This window comes from Schistocerca piceifrons, chromosome 11 (genome assembly GCF_021461385.2).
Source record: "Schistocerca piceifrons isolate TAMUIC-IGC-003096 chromosome 11, iqSchPice1.1, whole genome shotgun sequence".
NCBI classification, from domain to species: Eukaryota; Metazoa; Arthropoda; class Insecta; order Orthoptera; family Acrididae; genus Schistocerca; species Schistocerca piceifrons.
The window spans coordinates 42,833,137-42,851,017 of NC_060148.1; the positions used below are offsets into that span (position 1 = coordinate 42,833,137).

General features: G+C 40.1%; 1 protein-coding gene across 1 annotated transcript in view; it reads left to right on the forward strand.

The window, feature by feature from the left end:
- LOC124720082 (putative sodium-dependent multivitamin transporter) overlaps positions 1–17,881 on the forward strand; it is a 135,614-nt gene that overhangs the window by 74,937 nt on the left and 42,796 nt on the right. The window contains exons 6-8 of the mRNA XM_047245357.1: positions 1,734–1,853; positions 3,839–3,989; positions 16,685–16,831. Of these exons, the coding sequence (XP_047101313.1) occupies positions 1,734–1,853; positions 3,839–3,989; positions 16,685–16,831 (418 nt within the window). The remainder of the gene's footprint in view (positions 1–1,733; positions 1,854–3,838; positions 3,990–16,684; positions 16,832–17,881) is intronic.

Here is a 17,881-nt window from a genome sequence, read left to right on the forward strand (position 1 = left end):
ATGTAGTTGAATTAAATCGGGTGATGCTGAGGGAATTAGATTAGGAAATGAGACGCTTAAAGTAGTAAAGGAGTTTTGCTATTTGGGGAGCAAAATAACTGATGATGGTCGAAGTAGAGAGGATATAAAATGTAGACTGGTAATGGCAAGGAAAGCGTTTCTGAAGAAGACAAATTTGTTAACACCTCGTATAGATTTAAGTGTCAGGAAGTCGTTTCTGAAAGTATTTGTATGGAGTGTAGCCATGTACGGAAGTGAAACATGGATGATAAATGGTTTGGACTAGAAGAGAATAGAAGCTTTCGAAATGTGGTGCTACAGGAGAATGCTGAAGATTAGATGGGTAGATCACATAACTAATGAGGAGGTATTGAATAGAATTGGGGAGAAGAGGAGTTTGTGGCACAACTTGACTAGAAGAAGGGATCGGTTGGTAGGACATGTTCTGAGGCATCAAGGGATCACCAAATTAGTACTGGAGGGCAGCGTGGATGGTCAAAGTTGTAGAGGGAGACCAAGAGGTGAATACACTAAGCAGATTCAGAAGAATGTAGGCTGCAGTAGGTACTGGGAGATGAAGCAGCTTGCACAGGATAGAGTAGCATGGAGAGCTGCATCAAACCAGTCTCAGGACTGAAGACCGCAATCACAACAACAACAACAACAACAACAACAGCGTTTTTTTTAAAAAAATTTATAAAGGCATTTGGATCAAATTGAGCCTTTACTACAAAGAGCCAAAGGTACTAATGATTCACAGCAAACAATTTCAATTTCATAGTGTGGCTAACACAGAGGTTTTTGAGGCAAGCAATATTAACTCAGCTGCCAATTCCACAATGGTGAAAACATTGAGAGGGGCCATTCTATTAAAACTTGCTGCCATATTAAAACTGTGTGCCGGGCCGAGACTTGAACTCGGGACCTTTGCCTTTCATGGGCAAGTGCTCTCATTCTGGAGCCAGTCTATTGTTGGAAATGTGGAAAGTGAACTGCTTTATTTTGTAAAACATTTAAATTCTCTCTGCAGTTTGTTTAGCGAAATATAAATTAAACATTAATAAAGAGTGCTCAGTGTTCAACTGCACAAATCAAAGTGATAAAACAATTGACATTCCTTATTACAAGTAAGTGTACAATAGTTTAATGAAGATGTAATAAGGACTCATGACAAGCCAAAAGATGCCTTCGGATTTTAGTTATTCTTCAAATAAATGCCTACGCAAGCCAGCAGGGTTGCCACATCTTGCAAAGAAAATCAGTCTCATTACTTGATTATCACACCTCGTATAATGGGACGCCAGTGACACTCTTGAAGTCTGTGACTGAACTGAATCTCACCAGCGATAGGTGGTTGGTTAAGTTAGCGTTGACAGGGGGGCGCTGAACTCTGTTTTCCTGGAGGTGTGGCTCTACCTGCTCTTTCCATTTGCATGTGGCTCGAAGCCTTCTTGTTGCTGCTTTGCAGTGCTCTTCTGGTCAGTGTGCAGTTTTTGCTGTTGGACCACACAAAATCAATGAAAAGTGGCGTGGAAAACCCAGGAAACTTTATCTTTCAAGAACTGCTGGACACCCTGATAAATGAAACGGGATACCACTGTAAAGACAAATGTGACAGTGGACAGTAACGAAAAATCTTGATGTAATAATTCATTCACTGTGGATTTATCTTCACATCTCATAGTGTCAGTCGTCTATCGTCATTACTGTTAATGGTGGGACATGTTTTTCAGCATTTCTGCTGACCCCACGGTGCGCCATACGTGGTGGTCACTCATCATTGGTGGCGGCTTCACCTACCTGTGCCTGTATGCCGTCAACCAGACACAGGTTCAGAGGCTGCTCTCTACCAGGTAAGTGGCAAGTGTCGCAGCTGGAGGGCACGGTATGTTGCACGATCCAGAAATATCCTGTCACTAAAAATGCTTGGCATTTAACATATCCGTAAAGTGGAGGTGCTCACCACTGGTGTCCTTGGTAACTGGTGAAGGTTGCAGGTTTTATTTGTTTGGAGTGAGGAGTAGACAAATGGCCAGAAATTCATTCCAAGGGAGGCACCTGTATGTGAAAGTGTAGATAAAAGATTTCGGTTAGTGACCTTGGTATCAGCACCAGGCAGGTGGCTTACCAGCATAGCGCAAACCGTATGACTGTGTGGAATATTCACAATTAAAACTGCAACTATCCGTATCCCTTAGAATGCCTGCAGGCCTCATTACCTACAGACTTGCCTCCGTGGCAACGTTTTCATTGCTGGCTTGTTGCAGAGGCCATGACGGGGCTGGGATTTCAGTCATCTGTCCCATTCGTGGATGAGGCTACCTTTACAAGAGGCAATGTTGTCAACCTTCACAACACCCATCTGAACGATTACGGGGTATAGCTACAGTATCGTGTCTGTGAAAAATTGGCACCAGTTCAGCCTGTGTATTGGTGGGGATTAATGGCAACTGCCTTGTTGAACCAGTCATCCTTCTACAATGCCACACAGGTGAGGTACATGTTCGATTCTGTGGATGATCCCACCTCCAATGCCTTTGATGGTATGAGCACTAATGTGGCTGTCACATATGGTGCTCCAGCTCACTGCCTTCACGAATGTGGTGCTAAAACACTGGTACAGACACAACATTCCAATTTGCCTGGTGTGTTCCCATCTGTGTTAAATCATTGAAACCTACACTGTTGAAGACCTTTTATAGTTTACTGAACATACAGGGTGTACATAAAACCTGGGAACAATTTCAGTTATTTATCGCACAAGAACCAAACATTGTACAGATATCATACATAATGTCATTTTGAAGAGAAACCCTGAAAGTTTTTTTTCCATGTACGCCAACACAGTGTAGTTTGGTGATTTGCCAATAGTCAGCGCTATTCGTAAACTTTGCGAGTTCAGGTGTATCTGTGTGTTGGAGTTCACGAAATGGCCTGTCTGATCACCAGATCTCACTCCGTGCGACTTTCTTCTGTGGGGACACTTCAAAGATCTGGTGTGTGTACCACCTCTACCACATGATGTAGCAGAGCTCTGAGAGGGAATATGGGAAGTGACTTCCACAGTCGACGATGCCACGCTGGGATGGGTACGGCAAGAATTTGATTACCGTATTGATGTCTGGCAGGTCACTCGTGGTTCACGTATCGAATGTTTGTAAAAAAAACTTTCAGAGTTTCTCTTCAAAATGCAATATGTATGACATCTGTACAGTGTTTAGGTCTTTTGCAATAAATGATTGAAAGTGTTCCCGAACTTTATATACACCCTGTATATATGTTTCTGCTTGGTCTAGTTGTCCTTTGTACTTTGGTAATCATTGCTGCCACAACCATGTCATGGTCACTGATACCAGTTTCGATGTGGATGTCCCCAAAGAGGTCAGGTCTATTCATTGCTTTGTTGCCATTACATCCAATATATTTCCATCTTAGTGGTGTTTCTAAGTACCTGTTCCAGATAGTCTTCAAAGAAGGCATTTAGTAAAGTTTTGCTGGATGTCTTATCATGCCCACCACTAACAAAACTATAATTTTCACAATTAATTGTTGGATGATTAAAGTCTGCACTGATGATTACAGTGGGATTGGGAAACTTTTTACCATTAGGATTTTAATACTTTCACCTGTGGGAGTCATTTCTTTCGATCTTACACTGATACTTTTGGGTTTCCTACAACTGCCATTATCTAGATGGATGAAGAGTCAGCTACCTGAATAGCAGTCTCTAATGTGTAGTGCACACCCTACAGCTCTCAACCCCCATGTGATGTGTAGATGTAGGTGCAGATATAGATGTGCAGGTATAGATATGTAGACGTGAATGTGTTTGTTGCAGGGATCTGGCAACGGCACAGCGCGCCCTCTGGTGGTCATGGCCGGTACTTAGTTTGCTCAGCCTGACCACTTCGTTCGCTGGTCTGGCCATGTACTCCTACTACTACACCTGTGACCCACTCACCAGCAAGAGGATCGAGAGGCTAGACCAGGTCAGTGCTGTGTGTGTGTGTGGGGGGGGGGGATGTGGGGGAGGGGGAGAGGGTTGGAGACTGATGAGTGGTGTCAAAACTTCATTTGGACAAGGTCCAAAGTATAGACATTTCCATTTGTTGCGAGATCTTAAAGGTTAACAGAACTATATTAGAGGTAGTCGTTATTACTGAAAAGATTGATTTATGCATTTTACTGGTTATTGAGCTGTGTGGCTGTGAACTGTATTACTTTAAGGAATACAGCAACCAACCACTTTAGTATGTACTGGATGTTTCAAACTGAATCTTGAGGTTTTAAGGTTTTATACCATTTATTATACTCAACCTGCAATTATAAATAATACACCAAATGAAAGAGCAGCTCCAATGGTTCTTCTTAAAAATGTTCAGTGTGAGCATATTTGTCACATGGCACACACAGTCAATAGGCAAGTTCTTCCCAAACCTTTATCAATCTGTCTGTAGCAATTGTTCCAGCAGCTGCCTCAGTCTTGTTTCTTAAATCAGGTAGATCAGCTGATAGGAGATGCTCATTTAAGTGACCCGTTGTGAACCTCCAAAGGAAAAAAAATCACATGGTGTCAGACTGGGTGAAATGGAGGGCATTCAAAAGGAGCTCTTTCATCTCACGCCCTGAGGCCAAACCGGTGGTAGAGTATGACGTCATTTAACCAATTACATACTGAATTATGTTACTGAAGTCGCCCACAATTTTGCTTCCAAATAAAGTTCTGTGCTTGAGCTTCTCCCAATTGAAGAAAGAGCCAGAGTTCTTGTGCATCACAAAATACCAGTTACAGTTGCTTCACCAAAAAAGGAGGGACCATAAGCTTTCTGTCAGGATATGGCACAAAAACATTCAATTTAGGAGGGCCTCATTGCAACTGTGTCATTTTGTGGGGATTTATGGATTCCCAGATGCACACATTATGTGCGTTCACATATTTTCACTTAGGTGAAATGTCAGTTCATCACTGAAGATGACATGACGCAGAAAATCTTTGTCATGCAGCAAAACTTCATTAGCAAAGCTAGCATGTAAGCTGTAGTCTGTACGCTTCAGAGCCCGTGACAACTCCAAATAATAAAGACATAGTTATAAAAGTCTCATTAAATCTCCTCAGAGATATCATTGGAATTGCTAATTCATGCCTAGCCTTCCCAACCGATTCACTGGGAAAGACTGTCTCATTCGTACAATTTCTTCAGTCACTGCAAAGGGAGCCGGTATCTCAAAACTGATGATATCATTTACAGATGTTGTTATAACCAGGAAGGTTAGAGGGAAACTTAATATGGTATGCACATAGGACTGTAGTAACAAATTCAAACATGGCAAACTGTAAAATACAAAAACCTTAGTTCTCTAATCACCATCTTTGTTACCAGCACTTTGTAATGGAAGAGACAGAAAGCAATGCTTAAGCACAGGTATACAAGCAAGACTGAGTTGCTCTTTCATTTGATGTATTGTTTATAATTCTAAGTTGTATGAAACAATCGAAACTATAATTAGAATATCAACAATTATGGAAAGGATATATTATTACTCACTGTAAAGCTGACACATTTACTTGCAGACAGCCAAAGCGTTACACATTCAACTTTTAGTATTCTGGTCAGAGTGGCCAGAGACAGTGGTAGAGTGTGAAGTGTGCTTGCTTGTGTGAATGCATGTGTGTTTCTCTTCCCTGATGAAGACTTTGGCCAAAAGTCTAATGTGTAACAGTCTTTTTATAGTACCTGTCTGCAGATCAATGTGTCACATTTACAGTGAGCAGCAATCTATCCTTTCTGTAACTATACACACTTGACTTAGTGTTAGAGGTTCAATCTGGAAACAGACCCCTCTGCTGTGGCTAGGCCATTTCTCAATGATATCTTTTTTCTAGGATTTCCAGTTGTAGCATCCCCATTTACATTCAGTGCAGAAGACTAAATTCACTTTGTGCATTATTTTGAAATGTGGTTGAGTTTGTTGCACATACTGTGTAGTTGTATGAGAATGTGAAATAGAAATGAATTTTTACTTACATGTTTCACCAACTGAGTGCAGTAGCTGATGTTCAATATACAGACTCTTATATTTTTTTCAGGTTACTTTGTAACATGATGCATTTTTGTTCCAATATTTGAATAAAGTAGCAGAATTTGAATAAAGTAGCAGAATTTGAATAAATGAATTTAATTTCTCTCTTATTGAGCAGTTGAGCAATGGTCATTGTTGAGGTGGCATGTACGAGGTTTGCCCGGAAAATATGTATAAAAGTTGAATAATAACTTTATTTTACAATTATTCAGGTACTACAATATGGTCTCCTTCAAAGTACTCGCTCTGAGACGCGATACACTTCTGCCAACACCGTTTCCACTGTTGATAACATTGCTGAAAGTCTTCAGTTGTGATGTTGTTCAGTTGCCGTGTCGTTTCCACCTCGATGGCTTCCACATCTCCCAAGTGCCGCCCCCGAAGCACCATTTTGCATTTCGGGAACATGAAGAAGTCACGCGGGGCTAAATCAGGTGAATGAGGCGGGTGGTCTGTCATGGTGATTGAGCTTCGGGCCAAAAACTCTCGCACAACGAGCGACGTGTGAGCGGGTGCATTGTCGTGATGGAGGATCCACCTGCCCCCCTTTTGCCAACTCCAGTCGAACTCGGGCCACATGAGCTCTGAGACATGTCAGAGCTACAACGTAAAAATTTCCATTCACTCTCTGGCCGGGAGGGACAAATTCCTTGTGAACAATGCCCCTAGAATCAAAGAAAACAATCAACATTGTCTTCACATTGGACCTTGATTTTCGCGACTTTTTTGTTCTCTGTTCTCCTGCTAGTTTCCATTCCTTGCTTTGAGATTTGAGCTCCACATCGAATTCGTAAAAGCAGAACTCGTCTCCAGTGATGACTCGGTTGAGAAAGTCCCCTCGTTCCTCTGCTTCCAACCAATCCTCACAGCACTCGACCCTCTTTGCTTCCTGTTCTGGCGTCAAAAGCTTAGGTACGATTTTCACATACAATTTTTTCATTTCAAGTTTTTGTGTCAGGATTTCGTGAATGATTGTTTTGGGGATTGACAGCTCATCAGCAATCATTCTGACTGTCAATCTATGGTCTTTAAGAAAACAAGCCCGAATTTGTTCAACATTTGCATCGGAACTCGATGTCGACGGGTGTCCTGGGCGAGGGTCATCGTTCACCTCTTCTCGGACATCTCGGAACCTTTTTAACCATTTGTTCATGGTCGGTTCCTTCAGAGAATTGTCTTCGTAAACCTTTTTCAAACACTCAAAAATCTCATGGCCGTTCTTGCCTAGCTTTGCAAGGAACTTGATGTTGACGTGCTGTTCCTCAATCAGAGAGAGCTCCATGCCGATGGCAGGTGAAAAAGGGTGACTGTCAACAAGCTGCCGCACACTTCCACCCTCACGCAGAGTGCTCTGACTCGAACTGTGCGTTGATGGGATTGATTACAGCAGTAGTCCCACCTGGCGATGACTGCAACATGTAACATAAAGACATTATTCAACTTTTTTACGTATTTTCCGGACAAACCTCGTATTGTCCCTACTGCATCTGATACGCATCTAAAAGGAATGCATTTCAGAATAAAATTTTCTCCTAAAGTTTTTACCATTTATGAGCGATAGTAATATAACATTGCCATCAGTTGTGCAGGGCCTGTATCTGACAGAAGAGAGAGCAGCAGATTCACTGTTTGGAGACAATGGTCAGTTCACATGCAGTTTGAATCATCACAAGTCACTGTTAAATAATCTTCAAATAACCTCAGGGGTGGACAATTCTCTGGAGGAACCGACCATGAATAAGTGGTTAAAAAGGTTCCGGGATGGCCGAGAAGAGGTGAACGATGACCCTCGCCCAGGACACTTGCTCAGAATCATCACAAGTCACTGTTAAATAATCTTCAAATAACCCCAGGGGTGGACTTTGCTTATAGCAGAATGAAATCAGTGGCTGAATGTGCATTGCATTCAACATTTTGTGTGTCTTTACCACGATCTGCTGAGCTCATGATTCTAGCTAGCTTTTCTGAAATAAAAATTACAAAAACCCTAATTCACATACAACTTGACAATTGTGAGAACATTTCCTTATAAATGAAAACAAGAATGTAACCAATTTTTAACATATTTAATTACAAATCAAATCTATATCTACTACAGAGACATTAACAAAATACATCTGATCAGTTTGAGAAGAATTGAGAATCAGTTTTCTGAGAGAAATTTTGCACCTAATTTTTTTCTTAACATATATTAAAATTCCTCTGATTTGTTTCAGCCACAGGCTGATTTCTCTATCGTTGGTCCGAATTTACAGGTCATACACATTTCATTACATTCTTTTGACAGCTTGAAATTTTTTTAAATAGAGGAGTGCACATTTGCACAAGAAAATGATTTTGAAATAATTTTATACTTGCCAGCCGCTGTGGCTGAGTGGTTCTAGGCGCTTCAGTCCAGAACTGCACTGCTGCTATCGTTGCAGGTTCAAATCCTGCCTCGGTCATGGATGCATGTGATGTCCTTAGGTTAGTTAGGTTTAAGTAGTTCTAAGTTCTAGGGGACCGATGATCTCAGCTGTTAAGTCCCATAGTGCTTAGAGCCATTTGAACCATTTTTTAATTTTATTCTTAAAAAGAAATGATATTCTTCAAGTAAAGCTTCAAACCATCCATGGTAGATTTATATTGTCATTTTAACATATTGTAATAAAGTTCAAGATTTCAAGGACAGTTAATTGCAAATGCTTAAAGTTGTTAATGACTTATTTGCAATGAAATGTTTTAGAACTGTGATGCTACATTTATAACTCATACTAAACTAATGTGTGTGGCATGAGTTCTTTTCACTGAAGATATCATGGCATCTAAATTCTGCAGTTTGTGAATAGTAATTTCGTCTCAAGGTAGCATTCAAACTCCAAATGATCAGTTTTATGATTTATTCAGAGAATAACTTCTGAACACACGTTACTGTTTCTAGAGAATACAGCTTCCATTTTCACAACATTGTTCAAGCTTCTCCAGCTTCATGTGACTGATCACAATGCATACTTTATCATAACATACTAGTTTAGTAAGCAGAGTCAATAGAACATAAACATGTTGTTGACAATGTAAACTAGTACATGCACTATTGATGATTATGTTTGAATTTAGGTACAGTTATAAATAGTAATTAGAAAACTATCTAGAGACACTATGCTATACATCATATTATATAATTAAAATTTTTGCAGTAAAATTTTATCAATTTGTATCCCTTCAAATGAAAATTTACATCGGGCCTAAAAAATTAATTGTATAAATGTGTAATTTTAAACACAATTAAATTGTAACATCCCTTCCCTTCAATTGTAGTGGTTTCTTACGCCAATTCATATTATTTTACATACATTACATCATATCAATTTGCAGTTACGAGAATAAATGTAACAGGGGTTTATATTACAAACAATTGAACTAATCTGTTTATAAGGCTGGATCCTACACTCAGTTAAAGTAATTTCAATACATACTTCCAAATATCATAAAGAATAGGTTCTGGAAAAAAATCATACACATGATTGTTTGAAATGAAAATGAACTGAATTGGCTTGTATACAAAACAAGTGTATTTAATACAACAGTCTCACATTCTCTGTTTGTTACATTAAAGTTTGAGCTAAATGTTCAGATTCACTTTATTTTGTGATTTCACTCCCTGAAGGGTGTTTAGTTTGCCATCTCAAACACAATGAACTTAGTTGGATGATGGGTTATGCATAGTATAAATTTACTCTTTAATTTACTCTTGCTTTTGCTTCACGCTTAATTTTCAATGAAAAAGATTTAATCAACTGTAATTCTGCAGTTGGATTTAAAAATTCCTTCTTTATTTTGATGTAACATCATTTTTATTATGTATCATAAAATGGATGGTTAAAATCGATACAACCTAAACATTGTTGATAGTTGCAGACAAATAATAACAAACTAAGGATTTATGTCACTGATTACACCAAAAATTTTCCAGTCAGTTTACAAACATAAAAAAAAGCATTCCTCCTCATCATTCGTAATTTACATTCATCAAAAAACTCTTGCATTACCTCGGTTTTGAGAGTTCCAGAACCTGTACAGTAAACTGGAATAGAGATCAACATAAACATAATTTCTGCCCTCTTATTGCTCATGAAAACCACACATTGCATGTTGTACCACCATACAGCAAGACCTTCAGAGGTGGTGGTCCAGACTGCTGTACACCCCGGTGCCTCTGATACCCAGCAGCACGTCCTCTTGCATTGATGCATGCCTGTATTCGTCGTGGCATACTGTCCACAAGTTCATCAAGGTACTGTTGGTCCAGGTTGTCCCACTCCTCAATGGCAATTCGGCGTAGATCCCTTGGAGTTGTTGGTGGGTTACGTCCATAAACAGCCATTTCCAATCTATCCCAGGTGATAGAGTTCATGTCTAGAGAACATGCTGGCAACTCTAGTTGAGTGGTGTCATTATCCTGAAGGAAGTCATTCACAAGATGTGCATGAAGGGGGCGCAAATTGTCGTCCGTTAAGATATGCCAATATACTGCCGATATGGTTTCACTATCGGTTGGAGGATGGCATTCATGTATCATGCCACTGTTACAGTGCCTCCATGACTACCAGCAACGTACCTCGTCCCCACATAATGCCACCCCAAAACAGCAGGCAACCTCCACCTTAGTGCATTCGCTGGACAGTGTGTCTAAGGCAATCTGCCTGACATCAGGTTGTCTCCAAACATGTTGTAATGTTATGTGAGCCTCACTGCCCTTTTTTGAAACTAATATGTGCCTGATTTTATACTGAGAATCTCAGTAATGTATGTAAATACTGTAAATGTAAATGTGATTCAAAAAGTACGTGAAGTGAAGTGAAGTGCAGCTGGACAGCAAAAGACTCTTTAGCGCGCCATCCCCGCAGTGATAGTAGTTGTGAATCTTTGAGTATGGACTCTAAAAAAAGACAATTGATTTAATAAAAAAAAAAGAGGATGGTTAATCTGTATCTTGTGGAAAGAGGATGTGTTGCTAGGCTGTCGCTCAGAACGTATTGTGACATTTAATGAAAATTGATATTTTAGTGATAAAACTGAGTAAAGTATGTGTAAGAGTTGCCAAACATTTATGTATACAAATTTTCTGGAAGTGAAGAATAGAAACATCTTGTTTTTGGAAAAGGAGGTGAACTTCATTGTCGTCGCTGGCTATCAATCGACAGAATTGTAAGTGTACAAAGTTCATTAAAATACAGGAAAGGAAATGCATTCTCTACAGTTTTCATTCAATACGTAACAACCTTTCATAATTTCTTAATTACAGTAATTGGATTATGATCTTGTACAATAATATGTTGCTGAACTCCACTGACCAATTTTGATGTAGCGGGACATGTATTTTGAAGGAAGTTTGTGTGCCAAGCAATCTCCTTTCCTCACAAAAAGCAGATTTCTGTTTTATCTTATTTACTTACAACGGTGGTCCTGTATGTATGAAAAGCAATGAAAACTTGGCCTCAAAGCTATCTGCAATATGGTATTTTAAACCTTAAAGAACAATAACTTCCAACAAATTATAATACGTCACCAACTGGTGCAGAAGTTGATAATTTAAGGAGATAGCAACCAAAATTCAGGTACCAGTTAAGACTTCATCTACATCTACATCTACATGATTACTCTGCAATTCACATTTAAGTGCTTGGCAGAGGGTTCATCGAACCACAATCATACTATCTCCCTACCATTCCACTCCCGAACAGTGCGCGGGAAAAACGAACACCTAAATCTTTCTGTTCGGGGCTCAACAAAATATTTTCGCATTCGGAAGAGAAAGTTGGTGACTGAAATTTCGTAAATAGATTTCGCTGCAATGAAAAAGTCTTTGCTTTAATGACTTCCATCACAACTCGCATATCATATCTGCCACACTCTCTCCCCTATTACATGATAATACAAAACGAGTTGCCCTTTTTTGCACCCTTTCGATGTCCTCCGTCAATCCCACTGGGTTAGGATCCCACACCGTGCAGCAATATTCTAACAGAGGATGAACGAGTGTAGTGTAAGCTGTCTCTTTAGTGGACTTGTTGCATCTTCTAAGTGTCCTGCCAATGAAATGCAGCCTTTGGCTCGCATTCCCCACAATATTATCTATGTGGTCTTTCCAACTGAAGTTGTTCGTGATTTTAACACCCAGGTACTTAGTTGAATTGACAGCATTGAGAATTGTACTATTTATCGAGTAATCGAATTCCAACGGATTTCTTTTGGAACTCGTGTGGATCACCTCACACTTTTCGTTATTTAACGTCAACTTCCACCTGCCACACCATACAGCAATCTTTTCTAAGTTGCTTTGCAACTGATACTGGTCTTCGGATGACCTTACTAGACGGTAAATTACAGCATCATCTGTGAACAACCTAAGAGAACTGCTCAGATTGTCACCCAGGTCATTTATATAGATCAGGAACAGCAGAGGTCCCAGGATGCTTCCCTGGGGAACACCTGATATCACTTCAGTTTTACTCGATGGTTTGCTGTCTGTTACTACGAACTGCGACCTTCCTGACAGGAAATCACGAATCCAGTCGCACAACTGAGACGATACCCCATAGGCCCGCAGCTTGATTAGAAGTTGCTTGTGAGGAACGGTGTTAAAAGCTTTCCAGAAATCTAGAAATACGGAATCAACTTGAGATCCTCTGTCGATAGCGGCCATTACTTCGTGCGAATAAGGAGCTAGCTCCGTTGCACAAGAATGATGTTTTATGAAACCATGCTGATTACGTATCAATAGATCGTTCCCTTCGAGGTGATTCGTAATGTTTGAATACAGTATATGCTCCAAAACCCTACTGCAAACTGATGTCAATGATAAAGGTCTGTAGTTCGATGGATTACTCCTACTACCCTTCTTAAACACTGGTGCGACCTGCGCAGTTTTCCAATCTGTAGGTAGAGATCCATCGGTGAGCGAGCGGTTGTATGTGATTGCTAAGTAGGGAGCTATTGTATCAGTGTAATCTGAAAGGAACCTAATCGGTATACAATCTGGACGTGAAGACTTGCCCGTATCAAGCGATTTGAGTTGCTTCACAACCCCTAAGGTATCTACTTCTAAGAAACTCATGCTAGCAGCTGTTAGTGTTTCAAATTCTGGTATATTCCATTCGTCTTCCCTGGTGAAGGAATTTTGGAAAACTGCGTTCAATAACTCCGCTTTAGCGGCACAGTCGTCGGTAATAGTACCATCGGCACTGCACAGCGAAGGTATTGACTGCGTCTTGCCACTTGTGTACTTTACATACGACCAGAATTTCTTTGGATTTTCTACCAAATTTTGAGACAATGTTTCGTTGTGGAACCTATTAAAGGCATCTCGCATTGAAATCCGTGCCAAATTTCGCGCGTCTGTAAATTTTAGCCAATCTTCGGAATTTCGCATTCTTCTGAACTTCGCATGCTTTTTCCATTGCCTCTGCAACAGAGTTCGGACCTGTTTTGTTTACCACGGGGGATCAGTTACATCTGTTACCAATTTGAGGTATGAATCTCTCAATTGCTGTTGCTACTATATCTTTGACTTTGAGCCATTTGACTTAAAGTAAAAATCTGAATCAAAAATCAGTCTCTGTCTTTCTCTCCAAACACATATATAAATATTCATATTATTAAGATCAAAAGTCATTTTATATTCTGTTTCTGCAGATATGACTCGATGTGTTGACAGTGTAATGGATCCAGTCGAGTTTTTACTTCACTAAGTCTTCATGAGCAACACATCACAGCGAAAGAAATTACGACCGTCACAAGTAAATAACCACCAGTCATCGAATGCGCGTGCGCAACTGGTCATGTGCAGTCATCAGCCCCATGCCACTGGCCGTGCACAGCTACTTCCGCGCATCTGCCCTCGTGCTTAGCTCACGGGGTAGATGTCAAAATATTTCTGAATGTCAAAAGATTGCCAGAGTACAAACAGTTCTACAAACACTCAGGAGGAGCGCAAATATAAACCAAATGACGTCTTATTTCCCATGATGATACGAAAGAGACACACAAACTGGATAGTTACTGTAGTCAAAATAGTAACTACAATATATGAAAGACTAGAAGCTGATCTCGGTGCTTTCAAAAGTTCAATATAAATAAAAGCACAACTCCAGAAACCCCCTCCTTTGACCATAAAACCTTAGACAAATTTTTTTAGCACTTAATTAATCCAATGTATTTTCTGTTCCATGTACTATGTATTAAGAGTATGTTTGCAAGAGCTGAAGAAGATTAAGCAGTTCAGTCATGATGTCTTAGTCATGAATGCTTGATACACTGATGTGATCTATTCGGCCTGTTGTAGGGGCCCAACTGTACCGCGCTGCACGGTGTCGTGGTTGCACAGATGGACCTTGCCCCGGATGTCGGGAGGGAAGTTTTAAACCGTGCAGCCTATTGGGCACAGTTTGAGTCGAGTCATGACATCCTGTGGTTGCACAAAAAGCATCATTCAACATCGTGGCATTGCTGACAGAGTTCCTCTGAGCCATAGTCTATAGGTAACGGTCATCCATTGCAGTAGTAGCCCTTGGGCGGCCTGATTGAAGAATGTCATCAACAGTTTCTGTCTCTCTGTATCTCCTCCATGTCCGAACAACATTGCTTTGGTTCACACTGAGACGCCTGGACACTTCCTTTGTTGAGAGCCTTCCTGGCACAAAGTTACAATGCAGACATGATCAAACTGCAGAATTAACCATCTAGGCACGGTTGAACTATAGACAACATGAGCCGTGTACCTCCTTCGTGGTGGAATCACTGGAACTGATTGGCTGTCAGTCCCCTCCATCTAATAGGTGCTGATCATGCATGGTTGTTTACATCTTTGGGCACTTTTAGTGGAGCTCTGAACAGTCAAAGGGACTGTGTCTGTGATACAATATCCACAGACAACATCTATCTTTAGGAGTTCTGGGAACCGGGGTGATGCAAAGCTTTTTTTGATGTGTGTATATGATTTAATATACAGTTTGGAAGTTAGGAGATGAGGTACTGGCAGAAGTAAAGCTTCGAGGACGGGGCGTGAGTTGTACTTGGGTAGCTCAGTTGGTAGAGCTTGGTAGAGCACTTGCCCACGAAAGGCAAAGATCCTGAGTTCGAGTCTCAGTCCGGCAAACAGTTTTAATCTGCCAGGAAGTTTCATATCAGCGCACACTCCGCTGCAGAGTGAAAATCTCATTCTGGAAACATATATTACCTGCCATATCATCCTATTAGAAATATCTTTAAAAACAGTAGTTTTGAGTGCATTTTTGAATGGATATTTTAAATATGTATTTTTATAATGTATTTTGAAAGATATTTTGATTTTTACAGATTTACTTGTATGTTCCTCTCGTGCTGTCATATCTATGTCATCGTTTACTGCTGTACTTTAAACACACTTTAAACACAAGTTTAAGTACTATAGTAGAGCCACATTAATCTTTAGGCCTGTCAGCCAACTTTAAACGTAAATCACCATACTGGAAGCAGAATATGTACTTCATGCGATGTCAGTGTAAGTTTCCTGTACTGCCTCAATTTTTATCTTTTACAGTGTATATTCTGATGATGCTCTTGTTAATCTGAAGAGTGAAACCAGTCAATACAACAAAAAAAGTGTGACTTTTAGCTGTTTTCAAAAATTTAATTTGGATATTGCATAATTAGAAAATCTGCCCAAATGGAAACTCAATATGAGGCCTCTGCAAGTGCTGATAACGCTTCTCACATGATTATGCAGCTTCTCTGTCTCCTTCACAGTGACCACTTAATGTCCTAATCTGTTCATGCCTTTTTTATATTGTACCAGACCTGGTAACAACACAAAACATAAAAAACAGTAATGCACTCTTATGGCCATTCTACCTGTTGCAGGTGTGTGTGTGTGTGTGTGTGTGTGTGTGTGTGTGTGTGTGTGTGTGTGTGTGTGCGCGCGCGCGCGCGCGCGCGCACACATGTGCGGGTGCGTGTGCGTGCACGTGTACATGTGTGTGTGTATGCATGCTCTGTTACATTAACATCTGATCAGTCTTCAGAGTGCTTCACTTTCTTGGCCAGGCAGTGTATATAATTATTGCTCTTGACTCCAGTAAAACTTACAGCAATATCACAAACTTTCTTTCCAATTTTTCACAGTAAGTAGGTATCTAAGTACCTAATGAAATTAGATGCTTTATTTCAGTAAAAAATTTGGTTCTTGTTACATAATTTATAAGGTAATTTGAGATAATTTTGTGATAGAGTAAGGAGTACTGGTAGTCTTGTGTGAAGTTTGAAAAGTAGTGGAGAGGTACTGGCAATTGTCAGACTGTGAGGACGGGGTGCCAACTGTACCAGGATAGTTCAGCCAGGAAGAGCATTCCACTGAATGGTGACATTTCAGGTTTGAATCCTGGTCTGCACCAAGTTTTAGTCTGCCAGGAAGTTCCAAGTTGGTACAAATTACAATGCAGTTGCAGTAACTGAAATGAGAGGTATTTGACAAGAAATCAGACACATGTTGGTCCATCCTCTCTTTACCCGAGTCAGCGCTGTCACGGTCTCCTGTGCCGGATGTAATGCAGCTGCCCTCGGAATGACACGAGCACTTCATTTGCAGCTGATGCCGTTGTATGTGGTGGACACAATGAGCGGCATGCCGGGCTTGCCGGGCCTCTTCATCGCTGGCATCTTCAGTGGTTCCCTGAGCACCGTCTCATCAGCTGTCAACTCGCTGGCTGCCGTCACATTGGAGGATTACTTTAAGGTGAGGCCTACTGCAGCTGCGATGAAAGGAATATGTGGGCTATGGGTGGATGGATGTCATATGTCCCTATATTAAAAACAGTTGATGTATGGTGTTTGTGCATCAGTGTGTGTGTGTGTGTGTGTGTGTGTGTGTGTGTGTGTGTTTGTTTTCAAATGCATCAACTGGATGGGCCTACTTTCTTATTTGTTTTGAATTGTAAATCATTTTTGTTTTCTGGAGCCTGGTTTGCACTGGAGAAGATACAAGAGAATGAGCATCTGCCAAGAAATGTTCTGTCTTTTGTAAATGGCACATAAGTGAACAGCCTTTGATTACATTTGGTTCACAGTTACTTACACTCACACGTGTTTGACTGGTTGAATTGGAGTGAGTGATGGAGTGGTCTGGAAAAAAAAAAAAAAAAAAAAAAAAAAAAAAAAAACAGGTAATGTTGGTGAGACAGCACTATATATGTATCATATATGCTTCTGGGAGCCAAGTGATTCGCACCACAAATGCGAAACAAAAAGAAATATGATAAGTAGATAGTTGCCAAAGCTCTTATAGGTCCAGCTGGGGATGTGAGAATGATGATAAATCCATTACATGCTTCTATCAGGTGGGAACGGAGCCAATAAGTACAAGCTTTGATGTTTCTTCTTGTTAAAAAAGAGAAGCATAATATATTTCTGCAAAAGTAAACAAGTATAAATGTGTGTTTATTGTGCTGGCTAAACTAAAAATGTACAAAATGTTTTATCATTCTCTTTGCTGTAATTAAATTGATGATTCCTGTCATTTTAGAGGTTTTTAATGTTAGACCTGAGTAAATAAAAATCTTTTCCATTGATTATGCAATCTCTCTTCTAACTCATTTGACACATTTACATACATTATTAATCATACTTTCACATTATAATCATTATACGTAGTATAATAAAATACTAGAAGTGCTTTGTGTAAGTCACTCTAGACACCAGAAACTGAGATAAAGCAGCTACTGAAATACAAAAGTTTTTAAACACAAATGTATCAAGTTGCAAATAACCACAGTGTAACTGCTAGACT